The sequence below is a fragment of the Equus przewalskii genome, chromosome 2 (assembly GCF_037783145.1).
Source record: "Equus przewalskii isolate Varuska chromosome 2, EquPr2, whole genome shotgun sequence".
NCBI classification, from domain to species: Eukaryota; Metazoa; Chordata; class Mammalia; order Perissodactyla; family Equidae; genus Equus; species Equus przewalskii.
This window is the reverse complement of record NC_091832.1, coordinates 66,354,904-66,380,292: the sequence shown is the minus strand read 5'-3', so window position 1 is coordinate 66,380,292 and position 25,389 is coordinate 66,354,904. Positions and strand designations below refer to the sequence as shown.

Below are 25,389 nucleotides of genomic sequence, written 5' to 3'. Positions count from 1 at the left end.
TTTACAGACCACCAGGCTCAGGGTTCAAGCAAGCATGGAGCGAGGGAGGAGGCCTGGCACTGCGGGGGAAGCCCTGGCCTGAGGGGTTGACATAGCCTTTAAGGTCATTTGGAGCAGCTTAACTTCTGGCCGGTTATCTCAGTTCTCTCGACCTCAGTTTCCCCATCTGTAGAATAGGATTGTAGTGAACTAAACAGGTATTGTCACGTAATGTAGTGAGATTGTAAGTGTGATGCTCTTAGCACGCTATCTGTCACATAGTTCACACCCCAAAATGCTGGCTCCCATTACGATCATATGGCTCAGACAACAGCAGCGGGGCCTGGTGCTTCAAGGAGGTGAAGGATGGGCCCGTCAGTAGCTGGCCACCTCTATTCAGGACAGGAACTTAGGTCACCACCTAGAGAAGACCTGCCTGATAATAAGACATGACAAACTTTAGAATGACACAGTTAGGATTTTAGAATGCCTTCCCTGACATCTTTAAAAGCAGGACAGGGCTGGCCCGGTGGCGCAGCGGTTAAGTTCGCACGTTCTGCTTCTCGGTAGCCTGGGGTTCGCCGGTTCGGATCCGGGTGCAGACGTAGCACTACTTGGCACACCATGCTGTGGTAGGTGTCCCACATAGAAAGTAGAGGAAGATGGGCACGGATGTTAGCTCAGGGCCAGTTTTCCTCAGCAAAAAGAGGAGGATTGGCAGTAGTTAGCTCAGGGATAATCTTCCTCAAAAAAAAAAAAAAAAAAAAGAATAAAAGCAGGCCAAATAATTTCATCACGGACTTATCTGAAGGAAGAAGCCTAGTCCTTCCTTCAGAAGGAATGAAGGAAGGAATCCAGATAAGAATTCTCAAGTCTGATGCCAACATGCTGAAAAATCCATGTAAAAAGCAATGTGAAAGTTGCTCAAAAATTTGAGCAAAGCTTTATAATTCTGGAAAAACGTGTACACGTGACTCAAACCATATTCAGAAGATCTCTGATGAAATGTATTCCCCACTGGTTCTCTGTGAGCTGCCTTAAAGGTGAAATGGAACAAAAATAGTTCTTGAAAAACTTGAAGTGAATTAGATTAATATTTGCATTTTATAAAATGCACTAAACCAATTTTGTTAAAAGTTTTTTTGAACTAGAACTGCTGCTGGGCTAAGAACATAATCTTCCTGCCAAGTTCCCAGTGGGAGCAAATTTTCATTGCTAAGTTATAAACCTCTGGGGGGTGGAAGGAGAAACCACGTGCATAATGGAAACTGTGACACAGTCTCGATTGTATGAAGACTACCAGGTGCGGCGGTAACAGACTCTGCTTAGAAAGCTTCCAGCTTGGATCCTGGCCTTGAGCCTTGTGAGGTGTCTGCATACAGATTTCCAATACAGACTCTTACGGCCAAACACTGGGCACAACTGGCCAACTATCTCAGGCATGGAAAGGCTTTGCCAAGCAGAATGTTGACAGATCAACAAACAGATGGAAGGCGCAGCTGCGGGGGTCCTTCACAAGTGCGGCTCCACCCTTGGCCTCACTTGGGTTACGCTGTCTTTATGCGAATGGGGCTTTGGGAAGTTGTGAACATCAGGAGTCAAAGGCTACTCCCCTGTGACCTCTGTGGGATCTGCTGATGCACCCTGAAAATCTGCACACCATCCCCTCCTCCTCATGCTCACTGCCACCATCCTGGTGGACGAACTCACTACCTGCCACCTGCAAATACCCTACCTGTCCGCCCTGCCTCGACTCTCTTCCCGCCCTCACTCCACTCTACACGCAACTAACAGATTCATTTTCTTAACTGGCGACTCTATTTGTAGCTATCTATTGCTCAAAAATCATTACGGGCTTCTCAACGCCTGTGAGTAAGGTTAATCCCCGACCTGGTACATAAAGCCCTCAGTGATCTGGCCTCAATGTCTCTTTACAGCTATAGTTACTATTATCTCCAAGAATATACCAAACACTCTTCTAAACCCGAACACGTCCCCCAAATACGGCCTTTATTTCCCCCCCTCAGTACGTTGGTTTCTGTGGTTGCTTACGCTGGGCACTCCCTTTGACGACCCCCTGCCCACCCACACCCAATCAGCCTCTTGAAGCCTCGCTCCAATGCCCCCTGTGGAATCTTCTCTAGCCCCATGGCTGGAAGTCATCTCATGCTTGACCAGATCCCAGAGGCCTCACGGATATTTTTTACGGCACTCAATGATTCTGCACTGGATCACTACCATCTGCATCCCTGTCTCATTTATTCTACCAGACTGTAAGCTGCTTGAGGGGCAAGATGATGGTAAATTCACTTCATATGCCTCACACCACTTAGCATAGTACATATGATAATTCTTAACAAACACACTGAATGACAAAAGAAAAGGCCTAAGTGTATAGTAAGATTTTTTTTAAATGTACAAAGCTCCTTAAAAAGGAAGGACATTCCTGGGGGTGGGGGTCTTGGCCCCACGGCCGAGCGGTCCAAGTTCTGCATGCTCTGTTTCGGCAGCCCAGGTTTGCGAGTTCAGATCCTGGGTGCAGACCTACTCCGCTCATCAGCCATGCTGTGGAGGTATCCCACATACGAAAAATAGAGGAGGATTGGCATGGATGTTAGCTCAAGGCTAATCTTCCTTAGGTGAAAAAAGAGGAGGATTGGCAACAGACATGACCTCAGGGTGAATCTTTCTCACCAAAAAAAACAAAAAAAGGAATGAAATTCCGACACATGCTGCAACATAGATGAACCTCAAAAACATTATGCTAAGTGAAATAAGCTACACACAAAAGGACAAATATCACACAATTCCACTTATGAGGTACTCAGAATAGTTAAAACAGAGATAGAAAGTAGGATGATGGTTGACAGGGTCTGGGGGGAAGAGAGAATGGGGAGTTATTGCCTCATGAGTGCAGAGTGTCAGTTTGAGATGCCGAAAAAGTTCTGGAAATGGATAGTGGTGATGGTTATACAATAATACAAATGTACTTAATGCTACTGAATTGTACACTTGAAAAAAAAGGTAAATTTTATGTATATTTTACAATGTAAAAAATAAGATGAATGAATAACTGAGTAAAGAAAAATAATGGAAAGATTAGTTAAAAAACAAACAAACAAAACATCCAAAGCTGAGTGGCGACTTGGTCACTGGACACTTCCTCCTGCTCCCTGTGAACAGAGAACTTGGGAGGCAGTGTGGGGTGTACAGTGTGGCTCACAGACTCAGCCTTGAATGGCCTCTGCCCTGTGGTGGCTGTGTGACCCTAACTCAGTTTTTGGTGGTAGTTACCAGGGTGAAATTCGAGAAACAGGCTTGCTATGTAAAGAAGCTCCATTGACATCCCAACCCCAATCTTCCTGGTTTGGGCTACAGTGTTCTGGCTTCTATCTAAATGGGTACTTGCAATCTTTTATTAGTATAAATTTTCTACGTCCTTTATTTTTCTGGCTTCTCTCATGTTCTCTATAGTTCATACATTTTTGTTTCTAATTTCCCCTGGTATAGACCAAATTGGACCCCCTGTGGCTCTGGGAGGTACCCGGTCCATCACCCTGGTCTGGGTGGGTAACCTTTTACTGCTTTCTGCCAGCTGCCACAGCAATCTAATATCTAATTAAGTATTTCACTGGCAAAACCATACTAGCTTGCTGTAGCTTGCTTGAAGTCCAAGTAAATTATGTCGATTGCTTCGCCCAGTGGGTTCATTGTCACTGACTCAAATTAATCATACTGCTTAAGCTCGACTGCCTTTCTGTAAATCTCTCTCTATCCAATTTGTATGTTTCCAAGTCTTCTAGCTTAATCCCTGATCAAAGACCATAGGGTCTTTCCTAATTTAGGAGATGGGCTTATAGGTATGTGGTTATCAGTTTAATTCCTAAACTTAAAAATATACACAGATAGAGATGACTTGCTGTGTCTCCTTAAGCCCTTTATCTGTATATTTTTTTGGGTAAGAGAAAAAAAGACTTGTCTTACAGACTTTCTTTTATTTGCCATCCCTTCTGAAATATTTTGTATCTATTTTCTCTTTGCAATTTCCCTAATTGTTTTTCCTCAATCCTTCTAAAATAGAGCCTAAAATATTAGTTCTATTATGTCTGCTGTCATCAATTATACATTTTCTGCTTCCAGGATGTAGCGTTATTTCTTGCATGTTTTCTTCAGTCTCTCTAACAAACACAAAAGAATTCTTTTGTTCCTTAGAGACTTGTCTCAGCTGACACCAAGACCTGTCAACACACTTCAAGGTTCATCCTCCTTATTGTGAGATTGCTGAAGTCTTTATATCACGTGAATGCTTCTTTCCATTGACAGCACTGGCTGCCCTGGTCGCATTCTTTTACTTGAGATTTATGGGACAGGGTCACGGTTTGAGAGGAAATTTTATGCTCGTTCTCACTGTAAACTGTAGGTGAATCCTATCTTACACTGCACCAACATTATACACTGAAAAATATTTCTCTGAAATTCAATCAGTAAAAATTTACCAAAAGAATCCCATGCTGTGTCTGCCCTTTGCCAGGGCAGGAGTTGTTGATATTTATATTGTGAATCAAGGAATCTAAGACCCTCAAAGGTTTTCTGAATCATACTGATATGAAAGTTAATCTGTCCCTCACTTTGAGCATTAAGTACTTTTTATTGTGTTGAAATTTTTGAAATATTAAAACAGGTAATCCCTAAATGATATACTTGATTGCTTTCTCCTAACCAAAACATTTCATTCCCAGTGGATAATAGAACGTTTTCCTATACTACTTGTTTCCATACATCTTTCCTGTTGTTTTTATAGTTTTTATAGACAGTAGTTATAAGCAAATAACTACTATCACTTATCATTGTATGATGGAAAAAGGGTGTGAAAAGTTGATCAGGCTGGCTATTATATTTAATATCACATTGAACACACGGGTTGTAAAAATATAAACTCGAGCAGAAATCTTCTCCAAAGACCCCTTTCCCACTTGTAAAGATTGAAATGGTTATAAAAAAGCTGCCAGAGAGTTCCAGCGGGCCCGTGCCCATCTGTCCCATCGTTAAACTCTCCCCATTCCCTATCTGATGGGCATCTCCCACTCCCCGAATCGCCATCACCTGTCTGCATTAGCAATTTCTCCTTTTCAGATGCACTGAACAGCAGGAGCCTGCTGTTAGAAATGAGCTCCTCTAAGAGGAAGGGGCTGGAATGCAGAAGCCACAGAGATTGAGGACATCTGGCAACTGAAAAGGAATGTATAATGGGGGAGGGAGGCGGCAGTGCCCAAGCCAGTGCCTAGGGAGAGTACGGGCAAAGTGAACCATCACTCAGAACAGTCACACAAACACCACAAATGACAGGGAAAAGAGGACAGAGACGCAGGGCACAAATGAAAACCCACAGATCAATGCCTGGGGGGGAAGAGGAGCCTTTGTGACCAAAAGAAAGTAAACAAGTCACTGGACTAACGCCAGGGCCAGAAGGCGCAATCCCTGGAAAGCAGAGGAATACCGCAGGAGAAAGGGTTGACCCTCTGAACAAAGGACTAAGTGATTTTAGGACAAAATTTCAAAGCTTTACTAAGAGCACAATAGAGAAGGGAAAAGGTAGAATGATTTTATTTGTGGGGAAGGAATACTTTTTAGGATAATGTCTCATTCCAAAATTTGTTTTATAAGGATTAGAACTCCAGGAAATTATTTCACCTCCCTATAAAAATATGTAATAAATTGTCTACTTTGTACTTAATGCACACAGGTTGTATGAAGTTTATTCTTTTCCAGTTTATTTTTTGGTAAAAAACTATGCCCCCCTAATTATATGAATGAAGGCCTCAGATTTTGGTGGGTACAAATGCTCATCTGAAATACAGAATTAAGGTGAATTTAAGACATTTTAAGGCATAACACTTCATAGTAAGATTTCAAATCAGTAACAGAGAAAATGCTACCTAAAGGCAACACCTCCACCCATTAGAAATTTGCTTTATTTATGAAATGCAATACAGAGGGAATAAAGCTTACAGAAACAATAAAACAGATGACGCTTCTTAAAACAAACGTTTATGTATCTCTGCATTATGTGAAAGCGGTCCACTATTTTTAGTTTACTTCATGGTGTTCTTCTGGGCAACAAACAGTGCTTCACTTTTAATTCATATTATCTCAGCAGATACTTGTCTTATTATATATATTTTTTCTTTCCTAATGCACTCCTAGAACCCCAGTGCCTGTATCAAACAGAACTGCCCTCATTTGTAATCATTATTCAAGGCCAGAATCACTAAAACAGGGTCCGTTGTTCTGAGTGTAACCGAACCAAGTCAGTGGGTCAGAAGGAGAGTCAGATCTCTGAGAACTCAGCCACACTCTCCTGGCTCAGGAAGAACAGAAAGAGAATTCTCTTAGTGGGCAGAATTCTCCAGCTGCTTTACAACAAGCAGGTACTGATGTGAACCTTTAATAAAAACGGGCAAAGGATAAAACAAGAAAGCGATTGCTGACAATGGAAGAGAAGCTGGAAGGAAGTAGAGGCAAACAGGTTTTCAGTGACTGACAGATTTCATCCGGATACAGCTCTGAAGTGGTTGTCTAAAGAAAAAACACGAAAAAAGGCTGGGGGCCCAACCCGTCTAAAAAATACGGGAGGAAAAAGTAGAGACTAGAGTATGTTGCAGCAAGTAGTAAAAGAAAACCAGTGCTTGATTATTACAAATTCAGTTAAAAAAACTTAGGAGGATGTGGGAAAATATCTTGAATATGTGAATAAATATTCCAGCATAAAGCCTTCTAGGCATTTCTTAGTTTTCTCGTGGAACAACACTGAACTCACCTTTCACAAACAACAGGCCTAGACTCATTCACGACAGCGCCCAGGGAGGAGCACGGCTGACGAGGAGGTGGAGCGATGGGAACAGCCGAGTCCAGGGAGCTGGCCTTGCGGTGAAGAGCATCCTGGGCCAGAGCCGCGCCTGCAGCCCCCGCTGTGGGCGGGCCATCCCCATCCGCGGGGCAGGAGCCTGCCCTGCCGTGGGCGCCCCCTAGTGGCAGCTCAGGACCCACCGCTCCCTGCAGAGGCAACTCGCCGCCACCCAGCTCCACTTCCAGGGTAGGTGAGGCTGGAGGGGACACTCGGGGCTTACGTTTAGTGGAGGCGCCAGAAAGCAACTTCAACAAACCCTTTTTTTCTTTCTAGAAAAAAAAAAGAGTACATTAGTTGGAGACAGACGGTACTGTTGCTATTGTAATCTATAGGGTGCTACAGTTTCAATTTTTGATTTGATCTTTTAAAATTATTTCTGTGGATATTTGGTTATTCATGATCTAGCTACTAATTTCGGTAACCCAACCTTTTGCTTCTCTTTCTTCTCCCTTTCGGCCTGCATGTTTTTGCTTGTTTTAGACATTCCACTGTCCATCCCTGTCTTCCATTTAGGTAGAATAAGCAGGTAAAAAAACTCAAAAAACTCACCAATTCACATCTCAGGCTTGGTGAAGGCAGAAGTAGACATTTTAGGACAAAATGGAAATTTCAGATTATGGATTTAATTTCCTGAAATTCTGCCTATCTACCTCTAATTCTTGTGTGCTGAATTAAACACAAACCTAAGAGCAGTTTACTTTCCATCCACAGACTTGATTCCTACCATTTATGGGTAGTGAGGTCTTGATCAAGGTTAAGGGCTAAACCACTTCTCACATGTCACCACCTTGATGAAATTTACCCAGCCAATAATAACAGAAGTCAAACCATTTCTATTGTACAAGTATCTGTAGAAAGCCAAAAACAACTCCACAAAATTTTAAATAAAGCTTCAGTACAATCAAAAACATTGTCTCTTTTTGCAAGCAAATGTACAAAAAAGAAGCTTTCCCAGCAATCTCACTCCACAGAAACCATCTCTTGAATCTTTGTCTGTTTTGACACTTCTGCTCTTTGTTCTGCTAGGAAAACCAGATCTCGGCCAGCTCTTCTTCATTCCAAACTCTAAGTGTCAATGTTCTTGCTGATGACCAAGCATAGATAACAATCATCATTTGAAATTGTTTTACTAAGATGTCACCTGCATCATAAATTCCTCAGAATGGAAACATTGCTTGAAAATAAAATTATTTCATAGAAAAATAATTCTTTAGAAAACTCTGTAGGAAAATTGGAATTATTAAGGTCCACTCGGAGAGAAATAGAATTATGAGGGGTTCACAAGGAGATATAACACTGAGGAATTTTTCTTGAGAATGAGTTAGTTCATACTCAGTAAAAATCCCTTGGGGAAAAAGAGTCTGAAGCCATAATAACACAGTTCCATTAGAGACACGATGACAGAAAAAAGGAAGAGACAAAGGTAATAATTTATTGGATGATGAAAAAGCATCCCAGAGAAACTGCACCAGAGACCCCCATTTACCTAATATTGCTCACAGTATGTGTGTGTTAACCCATGGGTTAGAAACAGAGGGAGGGGAAAGATAGTGGGGAGCGGTGGTCATTTCTGTACATGCTCAACTCAGGCTGCCAACGAGCAGAGCCGATCAATCGATCTCCTACCCCTCTTCTCCCTGCTCCAGCCTGAGGAAGATTCTTTTGCATTTCTCTTCAAGGCCTGGCCTCAACTCCCCTTACTGGCTTTGCTTCATTCAACTTCACATTTTCCAAGGGGTTACTATATGCATGCCAATAAATGATCCTATAAACTTGGCTACCTGCTTGAGTGCAGTACCTGTACGTCATACACCTCTGTATCACGCACAGTGCCTAGTGTAGAGACCGTGCCTACTGAGCTGAGAGGCAAAGACTGGAAAAGGATGAGACAGGTGGCAGAAGGGAAAATATTTAGCTAGTCCCAGGGCTAAGGAAATAAGAGAGGATATTTTGGATTTCCCAAATCCAGTGGTGAGAAAGATTCCCCTCTACACAATGGCCAATGAAGTGGGCTGATGAAACACCTGCCAAGGCTACTGCCACACTTCTTGAAGGAAGCCTGAGGTCTGGGGGGCCAAAAAATGAGCTGGGAAAGAATAACATCAATAGCTTATCCTTCTAAGGAACAGTCAGCCACTACTTCCAGCTATTCCTGCCATGATGTAAGAAAGCACACTCTAATTCCTGGACCCCCAGAGATCCAGTGTGAACATCAAGTCCGTTGATAAATTACAATCTTAGCAAGTCACAGCTAAAGATGTTTCTTAAAAGCTCAGTTCCGGGCACTCAGAAAAATATCAGTTAACTGAATGGTGCTCAGGGAACAGGCCCTAAAGTGATTAAGAAGAAAAATGACTTGGTTCATCTAAAATGATTAAACACATTAAATACAGCTTGCTTTAATGACTTCTAAGGGATGTGTTATCATCATCAGCCATTGCTAACTACCCACAGTGCAGAAGGCAGAGGAGTAGGTGTGGTGTCAGGGTGTGGGGTAAGTGGGAGTGCTAACACAGAAAAGATGCTGCCCTGGTGCCAAGGAGCTGTGCTTTTTATATTATATTCTGATGGTTTCTGCATTAGCAGAAATGTGCCACTTGAGAGAGAGAATTTTGCAAACTCAGACACTTATCATCTAAGGACACCTTTGTTTTTTCAAAATCCAACAGCATAAATGAAAACTACAGATGAATTAATAAAGACTACACTTCAGCAAAGCAATTTTTTGAATGTAATGTTAGCATGCATGAAAAAAGGGCATACACTTTAACAGAAACCTTAATAATTCTTCTCTTGTAGGTTTTCCAGGAAATTATTCCTAGATGAAATAATGTTTTTACAGTCATAATTTTCTCTTCAGAAGATTTGATGATTTAAAACCACATCTCATAAAAAAGAACTATTTGGGTCAGAAAATAATCACCAGATAGCCAGAAAGAGTAACTTTTACATATAAAAATAATTTCTGAAGATTAACTTAATAACTTTCTATTAGTCATATAACAGAGGATGAGTAGAATATGGGAAACATCAAGTCAGAACTCCTTCCCAAGCAAAAATAAATTTCATTTCTACCCACTGCCTCTTCCTCTTTATTCCTCTTCTTGTCCTCAGATGTACAGAGAAAGCAGCAAAAGATAAAAAGTCTTCCTGGGCCATAGGTCATCAAAAATCGACATAGTCAGGTTCCTGATAATCAGAGTCGCTGTTCTTAGGGAAGGCACCTCAGAAACTTAATTCATATGATTGTCTAATAACAATCACTCATTTTTCAACAAGTATTTATTGGGTGTCTAATATGAGCCAACAATGTACTAGGCTCTGGGAACACAGTAGTGAGTAAGACAACAAGCAGTCACAGTCTCTAGCATGGCTGCAAAACAGGCACTCTGCGAAAACATAAAGCAGAGTAAAGAGAGAGAGAACGACTAGGGGGCGCTGTCTGAGATGGGGGGTTCAGGAAAGGCTTTTTAAAGAAAGTACATAGGAGAGAACGGCCATGTGAAATTCTAGAGATAAACACCACCGGGTTCAAGAATCTCGTTAAATGCTTTTACAAGGATTTCCACATGCATTCCTCGCACCCACCTGATGACAGATGAATCAAAATCAATCTTATTCTCATTGTCTAAACCTCTCTAAGCTTGCCCAAAACTACGCAGCTCGTAAGGAGTGGAGGTGGGATTTGAACCAAGCCTCGCTCTTCTTTGAGTTCAGCACAGGCAACCTCTCTAGAAGCACCTCCACTCTGTGGAATAAGAGCAGATCCATTTACTGATGGCTGCAGATCATAAAGGCCGTCTGGAGCCGAACTCTGTGTGCAGATCTGCACTGTCCAGACCTGGTCTGGATCCCAGCTGTCAGCAGGGGCAGGAACAGTGACTCTGACCACTTAACAGGGAGAGTGGGCTTCTCCTTAAGAGAATGAAATGGCGAAGCCCACAGACCATCTTGTTTTTGACAGGGAAATAAGAACTGGGAGAAAGGAAAATCATGTGAGCAAAGAAAAGTGATCAGTAAGGACTTCAGGCAAGTGTTCAGAATAGAAGAAATTGGGAATTTAAAAACTAGATGGGTCCTCTGCTTAAGAAAAACCAAGAATAATGGCAAAGTTCCTCAAACATGAGCAGACTGACTGAAGAAAGCCTGCGGTTGGCTCCTTAAAGGAAAGAGTCATTAGCAATTGCAGGGGTAGGGGGAAGGTTTGAGGCACTAGATGTTGACCTTTTGTGGCCTACTTGGAGGAATGCCGTCTTTCAGGAACAAATCCAGGATAAGGCGGAGAGCAGGAGAACCAACCCCCACTCCTGCTGATTCGTCTGAGAATAAATGCCAATGTCAGAGAAGACTTACGAAGCATCTCCAGACTATGAAGGCTGAAGCAGGAAATGGTAGTACTGGGAGGGTGTCTTCTTTTCTTTATCTGATGTGAGGGTTAAAACTGTTAAATTAATTAAACCATTCGAGGTTTAATTAGAGGCCATTAGTCTGAGGTGGTTCTAATGCCTTAGCAACCTACATTAGCAAACCAAAACCTAAGCCAAAAATGCCTCAAGGTTAAGACATAAAAACCTAAGACAACCAATCACAACAGCCAACTAGGCTTTCCCAAATAAGGCAATGGTTTGAGCTATCGCCAATCCAATAATTTCCTTGCTTGCTTCCATGTCTTCTCTATGAAAGTCTTGGCCCTAGTTCCTGTCAGCTGACTGCTCCAAACCATCTCCAGTGCGGGGCTACCTGATTTGTACATATTTTTGCTCAAATAAACTCTTAAAACGTTTAATATGCCTCAGTTTATCTTTCATCAGAACTTAGAGAATATAAGAACAGTCAATTACATAACTGGTGCTGAAGAAAAAGACTTTATGATTTTATTTACTGGATGAAAGCTTAATATACCAAAATAATATTTGTTATATTTTAGTATATGGGGGAAAAAGCATATATACATCATAAATCAGTGGTTTTCTTTGCAAACTTGGATCATGTTTAAGTTTTCTGTTTGGATGTCCAGATTCTCTCTAACTTCTAAAGAAATATGTATAATTAAAAATCTTTTATAATAAGAAAACTATATATATACACACACACATGCACACACACATACACATACACACACATGTATACATAGCATCTCATAAGGACTGGGAAACACATTTGCCTGGAGACTAGCTGATCAAACAATGAAGCCTTTAACTGAGTATGAAACTAGAAGAATGTCCAGATAAAGCTATTAAACTGATAACTGTAAAAGATATCAGGGATCTCATAGAAAGAAGAGTAATAATCATAGAAGGCTCAGGATTTCAAACAAGAAACAACCGAGATGATGGTTGGAAAGATATTACATGAGTTTAAAATGCCTACTTATCAAACCACAGAATGCAGTTACCAAAACCCACTAGAGATTTTAAGTCAGGGACAAAAACACCTTTCTGAGACTTTGTGAGATAGGACTTCCAAATAAAATATTGCTTAAAAGGAACAACCCAGCTAAGTGAGGAGCTGCAATAGTCCTGTATGTATCTGGAAAAGCTACGTGCCTTTGTGGACACCCGTGGCAGCCCACTGCAGAACATGTGGGTACGGAGAAGAGGAGGCGGCAATCATCAAGCCATCATTTGGGGGATACACTGTGCACTGCCTGGAGAGTTTATGTAAATGGATGATGCTGAGCCCATAATGACAAAGGAAGATAGAAATAATGAGGGAATTGTCCAACACCTGGATATTTGCTGGAAATCTCAAATAAAACTAGAATCTCTGATACAGTTAGAATCTCTTATAGAATTTTTCCTTGACTTGCTGATAATTTCATCTCATGGAAGGTTGAGCAAACTGCAACTTGGGATATAATTCTGATCAACTAGGGAAAAGTAGGGACCAGGTAAGTAAGGGTAGGGGGTACAGGGGTTCAGCTGGTGAAGCAGAAATACCAAGGACTTAGAGGTAAGCACACAAAGAGCAGTTGACTATAGTCAGGTCTGGACTCTAAAGTTTAAAAGAACTGATTTTGAAAGTTCAAAGAAAATATATGCATGACCTAAAACTCAAAAGGAAAGATATTTCAAGAGGAATGGGAAGACTCTCCAGAATGAAATTCTAACCATACAATTGCAAATTACCCCAGTAGATGGAAACGTAGAGGCATCTGAGGGTATGGATGTGATCCCCTGGGGAGCAGTCGAAAAGGGCTCAAAGTTTTAAAGGACTCCCACGAAAAGATCAAGAGAAGGGCCTTCAGAAAGAACATATCACAGCTCGTAGCAATTCAAGAAAGCTAAAGATCAGAATGGGCTTCAACTTGCAAAAATGCTAAAGATCAAAAAAAAAAAAAAGGTAGAGAGACTGCTTTAAAGTTATGTTTGAAAGGAGAAGAACAAGAAAGACATCCACCTGCTGTTTGGGATGGATGGTGGTTCTCAGATGGTATGAAGAAAGGAAAGGATAATCTTCCGACTGGAAAGGAAGAACAAACCTTGATAAAAGGGAAATGGGTGAAGAGATTGGGATTTAGAGATCAAAAGACTACTCAATAGGTTGAATTCACCCCTGGAACAGAGAAAACTAACAGCTGAAATGCAACCAATAATCTGCAACAGATCCTGGTGAATCTGGGATCAGGTCAACTCAACAGGCCAAAGAAGGGCACATGCAGTGTTAAATTTCAAAAAGAAGACCACAATGCACTTTGCAGACAGTCTGGAAAATTCTAGAACAGTGTAGGAAATGAAAGGTTTACTTAGAAAAGGAAATGAGACTGAGGAGGAGACTCCTCCAGGAGACACTTGCCAACTGTAAGTAACAGTCGAAATGATGGGGCAATTGGGGCACTGTTTGGATGGGAGAACATCAAAGACATTTTGATCTCAACAGGCACCTGATAAGTTCTCCCATGATATCCTTGTAGACATGATGAGGAATGTGGGGCTAAATGACACTCCAGTCGTGTTAATCATGGAATTACTGACTTTCTATCAAACAGGAGAAGTCTCTCTAGTGGACTTGGAACATTAAATGAGGTAGCAGATTTAGGAAGGGAAAATTTGAAATCTGTGACGTGAGGAATAGTGAAAAATCTTCAAGAATGTAGCCTTCAAAAAAGAGAAGATAACCCTGAAATACCTCAAGGCATCACATGGAAACAAGATCAACATTTTCTACGTAGTCCCTCAAAATAAAGAAAATGGCATATGACACTCTGGAGCCAGGGCACACGTGGTCAATAAGGTGTCCAAGCAGAGGTCAGCGGCCATTTGTCAAGGATCAGGACTCAACAGGATAACCTGTAAGTGCAGGTAGTAGTTGTTGCTGTAACAAATTACCACAAACTTCGTGGTAAGAATCGGGTCCTAAAATCAATGTGTAGCAGGGCTGCATTCCTTCTAGAGGCCCTAGGGAAGACTGTTTCCTTAAGTTTTCCAGATTCTAGGAGCTGATTGCATTTCTTGGCTTGTGGCTCCTCCCTCGCATCACTCTTATCTTTGATTCTGATGTCACCGCTCCTTCTCTGGCCCTGATCCTCCTGCCTCCCTTTTGTGAAGATCCTTGCGCTTATATTGAGGACACTGGGGTAGTCTCCTCATCTCAAGACTTTTAATTGAAGCACACCTGTAAAACCCCTTTTGCTACATAAGGAAATAAATCCTCAAATTTTAGGGATTAGGATATGGACATCTTTGGGGAGCCATTACTCTGTCTCGCAGGGGTCCCTTTCAAGCCTCAGAGATTCAATGTATTCTTTCCTGGTAGGGCAGGGGCTCAAGACTCCCTGTTCTCCTCAGTGACAAGGGCCCTGAGTCACACTGTCCAGAAACCTTCAAATCTAAACTACAAAATAATTCTTTTAAAGATATTGACAAAGTTGAACATGTCAGTTTGAGCACAAGTTTAACGTAGTTAATTATAAACACTGAACAGATACCAATCTCTTTCAAAAACGCTTATGTTAACCCAACAATTAAATATTAACTTTTTAATAGGCTGTAAAGTTTATTTCCTTATAAACCCCTACTTACAGGCTTACCTAACCATTTAAGTAGAGCGACATACATCACCAGGTGGCTAAGAGTTTATGATTACCCCTGAGCTTTCCAGAACTGGGCTATACCTTTAAGAGAAATGCACGAAATACTGAGGAAAAAGTCATGATTATAAAACAATTATCCAGACTTTGTCATCACTCTTCTCTTTCTGTTCACATTTAATCACCATCAATTTCCCTTGCCTCCAACCACCTGTCTCCAAACCCAACCCTAGGTTAGTCTTTCAAACACAGCTTTCCATTTATATTTTCTTTCAAATTCAGCCTCAAATGAGAGATTTGTAAAAGATCTATGGATTTAATAAGTAAATTTTCCCCTATATTCCAAGTCAAGAGAAAAACTATCCATGCTGATTATAATCAAATATACTGTAGAAAAAACAAATCCACGAATAACACTTTTGATAAACAGTTCCAATCCCTTTATATATTAAATTTTTTTGCAGAACTGTTAACAAGAAGCCACAGTGACTGAACAGGAAGAATGAAGGACCGCACAATGAGGAAAGAACAAGTAGACAAAGGGGAAAGGAAATTCCTCCATGAGACGTAAGCTGCATGAGGAGTAGTGACTAAGTCTTATTCACTGTGGTCTCCACAACATCCAACACAGGGTCTGGGAACTGGTGGGCGTTTAAACGCAGAGAAACATGACTCTAGCACCTGGCAGAGTGACTCATACATGGTGGGCACTGAAGGATCGTTGAACAACGAGTCTTTTCATCACTAGAAAGCACGGGACACAACATAAGCAGAGAAAGAGGACGCTGGTCTTACTTTACTGTCCTTGTCTGGCTTGGTTGCTGAACTGTTCCCACAAGCTGATGAAGCACTGTCAGGAGAGGTGGGAAGTCCGGGGAGAATGGTCACTGTTCGGCCACTGGGCTCAGTCTCCAGAGAGGCAGCGGTGATGTTCGGGGAGGTCAGCGAAGCAGCTGCAGCACAGGCCAGGGGGACATTGACTCGACCCATATTGACGGCAGCAACGTGGGTGGCAGGGCCTGCCATTGAAGGCGGAGGTTGTGGGGAGGCCAAGGAATGGTGGGGCAGGCCCACAGACGCAGGGCCCAGGCAGGCGGCATTCTGTACCTGGATGGGTGTCACCGCTGCTGTAGGGCGTTCTTGGTTGTGTGCTGCAACTGGTAAGATGACAGGAGGGAACACAGTAAAATTCGACTTTCTAATAAATGCTTCTAACTGAAACATGAGTCATTTCACTGCATCAGACCATAATGAAAGGTTGCTATTGCATTTATTATAATAGATAATGGATGTATGGGTGGTTTAAAAGCACTTAATCTTAGCTGGGTCCCTACACACTATTTTCCTTCCAGATTAGCCTGTGAGTCTGTTGAGTGCTTAGAAGCTCAGCTATTATCCCAAAGCCCTTCAGCTAGACAGAAGGCCTTTCCACGGAGTGAGAGACACAGAGCCAGTTTCTGATGGTACTCTACAGTGTCAAACTAGGTTGGCCTCCAGTCCTTTTTTTAATTATTCTCCCTTTTCTTATTAAGCATTTTCTTTCTTTTGGTTTTTCTGATAGAGGTCACAAGTTTACCACACCATCGTTCCCTAAGACTCCTGGTAGGTTTTCAATGCTATAGAAAGAAGAAAGCTATTTAAGATCCCACTGGATCTAAAACAGACATGTGACTAAGTTCACCAAAGTAATCAGCACACTGGTGAACAGAGTAGCACATGGTGGTCGCAATGCTGCAGCTGCAGCTGCAGCAGTGAGATCTGAGATCATGTGATCTTGACTGTGATCAAGTACTATTGACATTCTTAGAATCAGCCTAATTTCTTTCAGACTTTTGATCCGTGACTCAGGCTTCAATTAACGTGTAGGGCAGGCTTAGCCAAAACAAGCAGATGGAAAACGCCACTGACTAGACTGTGCCCGCTTCTATTTCCTAATGTTATTCTTTATTTTTATTTTACATGTGCTTTTCTCAACATCTGTTGTAAAAGATCTGGTATTAGGCAGGCAACCCTGATGCTGTCCGGTCTGGTGTCCTCCTTACCTGTCCTCACAGCATTGCGGGCCTGGTTGACTGTCATTTGCCCAGTCATGTGCAACAAGACCTTAGCCTGAGGGCTGGTCTGGATATGAGCTGCTGACACCACTGCTGTGGGGACAACACTGGGACTCGCAGCCATACCATTGCCCTGGAGCTTCTGGGCAGGCCCTCCTGCGGTGGAAGGACTGACCATGGTCACCCCTCGACTTGTCTGACCAGCAGTAGACATAGGGACTTTAGCTTGGGAAGCATTTGTCACCGCCCTGCCAAGACAGAAACAGACAGAAAGCCCAATCCATCAGTGAAATGGGAGACAGAACAATTAAATGCAAGAAAAATGACTCAGAGCTTTAAGAGAGAACATTCTAAAAAATGAATGGAATTATTTTTACAAAGTGTAAGAATAGCAAATTCAAGGAAAACATGTCCCTGAGGCAGAGAAAGGTCTTAAAATGTATTCTGAGTCACAGAGAATCACACATCATACTTTGCTCAAGAATATACAGTACTGGGTTCAGCTTTCCATATCAAGACCAAACCTCTCCACTGACTTGAAGGCCCTGGATTCTTCTGCTTCATCTATTGAAGAAGCCAGGTTTGCTACCTTACAATATTCCACATTTCCATTGCCTTGCTCATGTTTTCTGTCCTCTCCCTAACTGCCCCCAGTCCTGTATGTGCGTGTACACACACTCTTGGAATGTCCTCTCTGGCTTCTCTTGACCTATCTTAATCTCATTTATGTTTCAAGATCCAGCAGAAACCCTGTCATTTCATGAAGCCTTGCCTAAGGCTCAGGCTTAAGACTTTATGATTCTGCTCTGTTCACGTGGATTTCTTCCCTGTGGCCCTTAAATACAAAATGCAGTGTATTATTTTTTAGTAAATTCCTTAATAAATACTCTTGACTCACAAAAAGTTCCTTGAAAGCAGGGCTGGTGTGAAATGGTTCTTTTCCATTCCTCCAGTATTTGCACAGTTACAGGGGTAGAGCCAGCTCTAAACTAATACGTACTGGCTGAATTTAATTAAATTAGGTTCAGTGTAGTTTTGTGTAATGTATTTTCTTGATATTCTAAATTTATTTAAATGACAATTCTATATATAGTAACTTTCTATTAAATAAAATACCTTATTAACTCGAACGTCCTTATTATTTACCATGAAGAAAAACAGAGAACTTACTATAGGTAAGCATCTCTCCAGAGACTTTGAATAATTTGTTTTTGAATCTTATGAAAATGTTTTCCTTCATTAACTTAACTTTTTGTTGTTGTCTGGTTTGTTTTATTTCCCTTAGTTGTTATTTGTTTCACACCAGGGAGGGTCTATTTGCCACCTTCTGGATGGGCCGAATCCTGAATGTAGATTTTTAACATATACAGAAAAGAGGGTTTATATTGATTAAAAATCTGCAAGTCAAATTAAAGCTAACGTTCTGTCACCACCTGCAACAATAGTGATTTCCCTTTGATTAGGCTGCTGGCCAACCTATGAATCAAGGCCAACAGCTGACAAACATGTCAGTTCATTAAGCCATTTATTTAAAATCCAGGGGTTTGAGGAATGATTTAACGCAGTTTAACCTGGACCATTCTGAGCCCCGCAGCCAAAAACTGGGGCTTCCTCAGTGTTGATGCCATTATAGGTCATTTCCTTCAGTTTCCAAGGCTACTTTCCTCAGTGACCAGAAGGTAGACTATCTTTAAATAAAATAATGAAAATTTTGTATATCTAAAGCGCATACTTCCTAGTACCCTATAATGGGCTTTCTCAACCTCGGTGACATTTTGGGCCAGATAATTCCTTTCTGTGGGAGCCTATTCTGTGTATTGTAGGATGTTTAGCAGCGTCCTTGCTTCTATGCACTAGATGCCAAGAGCAACCTCGTTCCCCACCCCACTCCATAGTGATAACCAAAGATGTGTCCAGACATTGCCAAATTCCCCTGGGGAGCAAAACTGCCCTCAGTTGAGAAGGATGAAGGACCTACATTATACTTAAGAAATTTTATTTCTGACTGTATTACAGAAATTAATTGCCAGAATTCAGAGGTTGTCATCAAGCTACTGGAATAAATACAGAGCAGACCACCTGGGTTTGGGGACTTCTTCACTATGAGAGCTCAGACACATTATTTAATCTCTCCGTGCCTCTATTTCCTCATCTATTAAGTGAGGATAATAGTAACACCTACATCCATGAGTTGTTTAAGGACTTAAGAGTCAATATATGCAATGTGTTTAGAAATCTGCCTGCTGGCACATAGTAAGCATTATATAAACATGTAAGTATTGGTAATATAAGCTTTTGTGTATACTAAACACCACATTTTTTGTTTTCTAGCAGAAAAATGTTGAAAATGGTGTAGTTGTGTCTTGTCAACATATAACTTAAAGCAAATAACTTACAACCCAGTACATTTATTGGTAGAAACCTATAATTTCACATACATCCATGTGAAAAGTAACCTAAGAATTTTAGAGTTAGAGGGATTTCAGCAAATATAGATACGGATTTTTAAAATGTTGGTTATATAACAGGCAATTATAACGTGAGAAGAAATATGGATAGGCTGAAAACCATGGACAAGAACAAAGCTGCTCTGTTTAGAACTCAGTGAACCATTTATTCAAAACCATACCTCGTGACTGGTGCCACGTAATTGCCAGGGAAAACCCCGATCTTGCTGGTGTGCATCGAAGTCCCTTTGAACCAGCCATCTTGGCAACGCTCAAACACTAAAAACATCTCCCCTTTTCTCAGCTCCAGCTCATCCTCTTTCCGGGGAGTGTATGGATATATAGCAACATACCTAGAAGGGAAAAGAATATTTGATTTCAGGTGGAGTAGCAGATAATACCCCAAGATGCTCAAAACTCTTCTCTGCTACAAAGTCTTGAATATTTTGTACAAACATAAGCAGAAAGTATAATCCTTTAACCTGTAAGCACCAGGGTAATTGTCCATTGAAAGAGGTTTTTCCATCCACATTTAAAAGACAGAGGCCTTTCTGATTAAGAACCGCCAACCTGTTCACGGTCCTGCTGGTGTGAAGGTGACTATCCCATCAAACGGATTTTGTGTGGTGTGAAAGAATTAATGCAGCTTCCCAGAGGGCCCACCCTGCTGCTGGGGATTAGGTACCCACTGGGAAAACTGAGCTCTTCAAATGGCACTTGTTAGACTTGGGAAGTAGCCCCAAATGAGGACATATGGTGTGAAATCCCACTGGGAAGCACAACGTGCTGCCAGCCACACACAAGTCAAACCTGGAGCCTTGGGCTGCACCTGCTTTTGTATGCCCAGCCAGGAAAAAGGCTGGATTTAAAAAATCAAAGGGAAAGTAAGTCCAGATCATAGAGAGTGCAGAACAACCCCATGATGCAAGGTGACTGTGTCACCAACATCTGGAAACCAGGCAAGCAACACTAACTAATAGTTTTTACCGCTAGTTCTAAACTGTTCCATGTATAAATTCACACAATGCAGGATCCACAAAAATCTAGCCATATTCTCCCATCAGTAAACTCAGAACAAGATAATTAGACTTTTCTAGATACATATTGCTGGGGACTTAAGAGTTTTCACATGCATACTCCAACTAGATCTGATTTGTGTGGAATATCTTCCTATTCTTTAGTATTCTAATGCAAGGAAAGAAAATGGAGACAAAAAGCTCAAACAGGAGTAGTACAAAAAGGCAGATCCATCCACTATAATGCTATGAAGAAGCAAAGAGCCAGGTTTCCCTGAACTCTGAAAGGCCGTCACTCAGCAGGATGGCCGCCTGGCGAGCTCATGCATTAGGCCCACTTTGTTTCAGCAGTTTCTGAATTATATGCATGACTGGGTAGAAGTTTGCAGGACACAAACAACTTGGATGAGCCCTAAGCCTGTCACCAGCTCATATCAGAAAGGTGTTTCTCTACCTCTGCTGTTTGGGCTTAGTTTGAAATGAACGTTTACGCAGTAACAGATGACACCCTCACTTACACACTGGGGCGAGTCTGAGGCCGTAAATGTGCAATCTGCTCTGTGGGTCCTGCGCTGGGCCTCGGTCCCATCCCAGCAGCAGCAGCAGCAGCAGCAACAGCAGCAGCGCCCGGAGGTGTGGAGGCCAGGAGAGGGGGCGGGGGAAGAGGAGGATTCATAGTCTGGTAAAAGAAAGAAAGAGAGGAAAAAAGAAGGAACAAAATATTTATTTACATCTTTTATGGAAGGTGGGAGGGAAAATGAATCAGAAATCCACGGAGAAAGACTTTAATGGAATCCACACAGAGCAGAACGAGCAGGCTACCTCCCATGAAAGCCTCTTTTTTTTAAACTTCATCTCTTGTTAGTCTTTAAAGATCTTAAAGCCACAGCAGCCTTTTTAGCAAACAGGTAAGTAATCACACTGGGGAGAAGGGGAAGAAAAAAATGAAACAATTGCATGTACTTTTAAGATTAATAGCACTTCTAAGTACAGACTTGGACAAGAATCCAAATGCCTTTCAAGGGGGCAACTATAATGTCACAGCGCTTGCTAGGAATTAATTTGTGATTGTTTCTGTAACCTGAAACTTAAACACAACACAAAACAATTTAGCTGCATTCTGTCTCAAACCATTCCCTCAGAAGAAAATTTCCTTTGATGCCTGGTCTCCAAAAAGCCCAAACAATAGCAAGCCACAATCACTGGGCTATTGTTGCTACTTCTGGTTATTCTTTTCTTAACTTTGCCAGCTTTTGAAATTTAGTACTATCAAGGCTGGTAATCTTTAACAAGTACACCAGTGAAAAGCTGCTGGTTCCTTTATGGGCACAGACTAATGGGGTTCTGCCTACAGGCTTCCATGCCCTTTGAAAAACTCAATGGAGCAATTGTTACCTTCTGATCTACAAACCCCAGATAATTCTTTAGGGTCTGTATACTGAAACTCCTGGGAAAACAGGCACACAAAGACCCGCCTGAACCCCCACCACGCCCTCCCCAAATCTTTGAACCACTAGATGTAAAAACTGAATCAAGGAAGAAATAAGGAGACTAAAGAATGCACCCAGGAAAGCGTAAATGGCTTCCACACACCAGCATATTAATAAGAAAAAGCTAATGATCTCTAAACATGGTTCATAATAGTCATTTTGTTTCTGTTTTTTTGAATATCAACATGTACTTCATCAGCCTGTTAATGTACATAGTTCCAGAAACATAATAAACTGAATAGAGAAAATTCTCAAATTTCTAGACATACGTTGCAATTGTTTCACACGTTATATTTAATTTTTTGCTGAGGTGACTTTCAAGAAGGATTTTTCCCATACTGCAGCTGAGCTGTTGCAGAACATTCCGTGCAGAAATAAATAAGGTACAGAGCTGTGAACAGACTGCTAACCTGGCTGAGGCAGAGGTCAGTTCAAAAAGTTAGAACTTCATGAATGTTACTCACGTTCTCCATACAAAACATGACAGCATTAAGATTTGTTACAGCTCTGGAATTTGCATGTACTGGGGCTTGGAGCTTTCAAAACCTTTACCCAGGAGAAGGTCAAGTGTTCACTCCATTCGGTCTCCTCCCAGTGACAAAGTGGAGAAAAATAAAGATAATCCTGGTCAAACACTCAGCAAGTGTGACCCGGGCAGTTCACGGGTGATAACACATCAGTGGCTTGACGGGCGAGATAACAAGTCTAGACTGTACATAGAATAATATACAGAGACTGTAAAATTACCACTGAACTGATTTCCATTGAAACCTCCCTAAGCCCAACCTCAAAACAGCGTGGCCTTCTGTGGAAAGGCAGAAGACAAACGGCACGAGCTCAACAAGGAGCCCAACAACTACCGCTCCTGGAAAGTGAGGCACAGAACCAGAAAGCTCCATTTCACACTCTAAGTAGAATTCTATGTCAAGAGGAAAGGAAATTAAAATTGTCTGGTATAGCTTAACTTTATTAAAACGGAGGCTGTACTAAATTGGCCCCAAGAAGAAAAAGGCACAAAACATCTACGGACCTGATAAAAACCTAGCCATATTTTGTCAACAAAATATAAAAAAAGGTCACCTCTTATAGTTAAAAAATACAATAAACAAATGTTTTGTTACTTTTACAAAGAGTAAGTTAGAAGGCATTTAAGATATGGCATAAAAGAGGATATTTTGAAAAATCCCAAAGGTTGTGCTTGAGAGAAAATGCAGTTATTTCTCTCTTTTTTGTGGTTGAAACATAGATGCTCTTAATAAAATTGGGCAGATTTTGTTCCCAGCGCTGGGTTACATATCTTTGAGGAGATGTGCACGTGTGTGTGCATGTGTATTTTGGGTATAGAAGCACACAGACAAACACCAAGAGAGAAAGTCTGATTAAAATCAGATTCCTAGAGGTTGCACAGCCCTGTGGGGTTGGTAAAATGATAGGGCTCTGGTGAGTCCAGGGCCGTGACAGACTAGGAAGTTCTGTGGGTTGCTTTATAAACAACCTAAACTGAAATAATCTGGTGATGTGGAAGTTCAAAAGGTAACCCACTGTGTCTTGCGCTTCAGGCAGTCTGCTATCCTGCGAGACCTGAAATTTCTACAGAGCAAACCACAGCCTTTCATTCACCCACAGCTGACCTGGAGACCTGCCTATTATTTCATAGCCCAGGCCAGCCCAGGCCAGCCCATGCACGAGAGGCTACGATACATTCTCTACCAGCAGCAAAAAATTATCTATGGACCTGCTGGAAGCATAGGTGACATTTTGCTAACAATATTTTGTTCATTTAATATTGTTCAGAACCAAACATGATACTCAAATGTCATTTTCACTAGACACTGCATGCTAAACTAATAGGGGCTTGAGAACTGCTCATCACCTATAGTTCTAGCTTTACGGAAATGCAGCAGTGTTTATTATCAAAGTAAAGTTGTCCATAGCCATGGCCCAGGTCACAGAAATACTGATGTAGAAAACTGGATGTTATTCTGATATTCATTACAAATGAGCTTCCTGCTTGTGCTTCTATAGATTGAGACCTTCTGTTTACCAGTATGTGGTAATGTTCTGACACAAGAATTACCATTTCTGAATAGAATTTAGCTTAAAAACAGGACTTAGTGGTCTGCTAATGTGAAATGGCCATATTTTGCCGTATCCAGGTTCTGTTCCCCTGACCCACTGATCTTGACAGAAGAGGCAGCTTTACACTGTAGAAGCAGCATGGGCTTTGACAGATTCCAATCCTGGCTCAGCCTTTTAGGGCAGTCCTCAATTTCCACCCTTTGTGAGGGAGAGTACCAGGAAAGAACTGTCCTCTCTCTGAGTGGTCTGGGTTCCAGGCCACCGACAGGCCACATTTGCTAGGGGACAGTGTAAGTGAAAAGCTCGAGTATGTGGGTATGAAACCCCTCCTCTCTGGTTCTCTCTCCTCCTTTTGCCCTTTTATGCTACTAGCCTGGTGGTTAGATCTGGATTTGACTAAGGATAGGTGACAAGCTCCATTAGGTCTTAGGCCTGGGCTGAGGGCTGCAGGCCAGCTTACCAGTATAGTGCTTTTTACTGGAGTTTGGGGCACAAGTTGAACTGAGAATAAAGGGTTCATTTTCTTTCCAGCTGTCCTTTATGTGTGCATGGCCCTCATGTACCTCCCAGGGTTGGAAAGTGAGTGGCAGAGGAGACTTTGGGCATTTCGAGGCCCTTGGGCAAATATCATTTAATAGCCCCAATCCCATCATCATTTCTTTCTAAACATCTGATTTCCAATCAACACATTTTCGACACTACACATCAACATCTCTAAACAGTCTGTGTACTGAACTCGGACACATGTACACTGGCCAAAGAGGGAAGAGTTCAAGCTGCTGCGCCCCAAGTCAACAGTTACCAATTTCAGCAGAGTTACCACCTACACGCAGCAGTATTTGTGCAATTAGTTTAGTATTTTACTTTCTTTTTTATGACAATGAGTAGGAAGTAGAAAAATGGAAGTACTGATGCTAGTGATTAAAAAAATCCTTTGGTTTCAGAATTTAATAAAATTAAGATAAAGATGGAAACTAGTGAGTCTTCAGTTTCAACTGGATGCTCACTGGAACTGTGGTACAGCTATGAAGAAAAAGAAGAAATTAAAGAATATCTAAAGAGTGCTAGAAATAGCTGCTTAGAAGACTAGGTCTAAAGAGGAAGATATAATTAAGAATTTGGTAATTTAAAAAATCTCTCTGGGAATGGAATTTCTCTCACAAATTGTAGATGTATTGTTCTACATTTGATTTGTAAGAAGAGACACCTATATTAGTCAATTGACTTTGTATACATTAAGCAAGGTTTCTACGCCTTAACATACCCATGTGAGATGGAGTTATAATTAGAAATAGTTCAGGGTAAGCTGCCTTTTCCAGTGCCCTGGAGCACAGCAGAAGCTCAACATGGTACATGGAAGCTACTGTTATGATTCACGAGACTGTGAA

The 25,389-nt window shown here is 41.6% G+C and overlaps 1 protein-coding gene across 4 annotated transcripts in view; it reads right to left on the bottom strand.

Annotated features, from left to right (window-relative positions):
- Window positions 1–25,389, bottom strand: part of SH3RF1 (SH3 domain containing ring finger 1) — a 183,974-nt gene that overhangs the window by 30,662 nt on the left and 127,923 nt on the right. For all 4 annotated transcript variants that reach the window (XR_011537724.1, XR_011537723.1, XM_070611482.1 and 1 more), the window contains exons 7-11: window positions 20,951–21,111; window positions 19,599–19,769; window positions 16,958–17,217; window positions 15,711–16,072; window positions 6,797–7,155 (exon numbers count right to left, since the gene is read on the bottom strand). Coding sequence is in view for 2 of the 4 variants with exons in the window: in XM_070611482.1 (XP_070467583.1) it covers window positions 6,797–7,155; window positions 15,711–16,072; window positions 16,958–17,217; window positions 19,599–19,769; window positions 20,951–21,111 (1,313 nt within the window). In the remaining 2 variants the exon portion in view is untranslated. The remainder of the gene's footprint in view (window positions 1–6,796; window positions 7,156–15,710; window positions 16,073–16,957; window positions 17,218–19,598; window positions 19,770–20,950; window positions 21,112–25,389) is intronic.